General features: G+C 27.3%; 1 protein-coding gene across 1 annotated transcript in view; it reads left to right on the top strand.

Annotated features, from left to right (window-relative positions):
- Positions 1-397: 397 nt before the first annotated feature.
- The window catches only part of LOC107464150 (IAA-amino acid hydrolase ILR1-like 4), a 4,064-nt gene continuing 2,961 nt past the window's right edge, over positions 398-1,500 (top strand). Inside the window, exon 1 of the mRNA XM_016083048.3 lies at positions 398-838. Within this exon, the coding sequence (XP_015938534.1) occupies positions 494-838 (345 nt within the window). The 5' untranslated portion in view covers positions 398-493. The remainder of the gene's footprint in view (positions 839-1,500) is intronic.

The following is a 1,500-nucleotide window of genomic DNA, read 5'->3' as shown; positions in this document are numbered from 1 at the left end:
AATAAGATATAAGTCATATAACACTAAAGAAAAAAAAATACAGAAACATAATAATCTTATTCATTTATATATAGATCTCCCATCAGGAAAAAATGGGGATATTATATCTCTAACAAAACACAACATTCTTGGCCTATTATTGACTTATTGTTGTTCGTTGTTGTTGGCGTTGATGTTAAAACGCATGTTAAACTCATTGTACATAGAAGACATAAAAGAAGCATTACGAAATCTTTGAATGCAATACTTAACACGTGGTCTTATCTCATCAATCACACTGTACATGATAATTACAATAATGCCACTTTTGTCTTTTATTGCATCGTTATGTCCTGCATGCACCATTATAAATATGGACCACATACATTGATTGATTATTCAATCCTTCAACCTTGCACTTCAATTCTAAACCTAATTTCTCTCATCAGTAGCTATCTCTGCTTTAAGTAATTTGAACTTGCATTTTCTCTTTTCACACACAAATCCGTTCCTAATGGGTTCCTTCAACTTGTTTTGTTTCTTCATCATCATCTTTCACGTCTTTGTTGCAACACCCATATTCTCACATTCATCATCGTCAATCTCCACAAAATTTCTAGATTTGGCTAAGAGTCCTGAGGTATTTGATTGGATGGTTAGGATTAGAAGGAAGATTCATGAGTACCCGGAATTGCTATATGAGGAATTTAAGACGAGTGAGGTCATAAGAGAAGAGTTGGACAAAATGGGAATTTCATATAAGCATCCAGTTGCTGAAACCGGCGTTATTGGATACATCGGAACTGGAAAACCTCCTTTTGTTGCTTTAAGAGCTGATATTGATGGTCTCCCTATTCAGGTTACTTATAAAATAATTTTATTAACGACAAAATTATGAGAAAGTTTCACTGGCCTTTCTTACGAGATGTTAAAATGACATTTCCTTCTTTTCTAAAATGTACATTTTATTTTCTTATAACTTTTAGAAAACTTCCTCTTTAATCCATTTTAAATTTTTTTTATGTTAACTAATATTAACTTTATCCATTTTTAAAAAAAATAAATTATTGTTTACAAAAATATCTTTTAGTAAAAATTTTAATTTTTTGTCATTAAATTTTGCTTACTAAAATACCTTTCAATAAATTATTCTTTTATTAATTAAATTGTATTTTTACCAAAATATTTTTTAAAAAAATTATTAATTAAATTACTTTTTTAAGATATTCTTTAATAATTTTTTAATTATTAAACTATGATTTTACCAAAATTTTTGTTAAGGGAGGAGAATGTATATTTTATAAATAGAGAAAAGAAGAGTGTCATTTTAGTATCTTACAGAAGAGATGAATGAAATTTTCTCAAAAATTATTTATCATTTTATATATAATATATTACTATTTTCGATAGTTATATTGGATAATTTTGTTGAATGTAGATAATCCTGTACTCCTGTCAAACTAATCAACCTGATCTTTAATTATATATCGAATAGTTCACTTGTTTCATGTATAAAATTGT

Source organism: Arachis duranensis, chromosome 9 (assembly GCF_000817695.3).
Source record: "Arachis duranensis cultivar V14167 chromosome 9, aradu.V14167.gnm2.J7QH, whole genome shotgun sequence".
In the NCBI taxonomy this organism is placed as follows: Eukaryota; Viridiplantae; Streptophyta; class Magnoliopsida; order Fabales; family Fabaceae; genus Arachis; species Arachis duranensis.
Note: the sequence above shows the minus strand (reverse complement) of the source record. Positions and strands in the feature narration are given on the sequence as shown.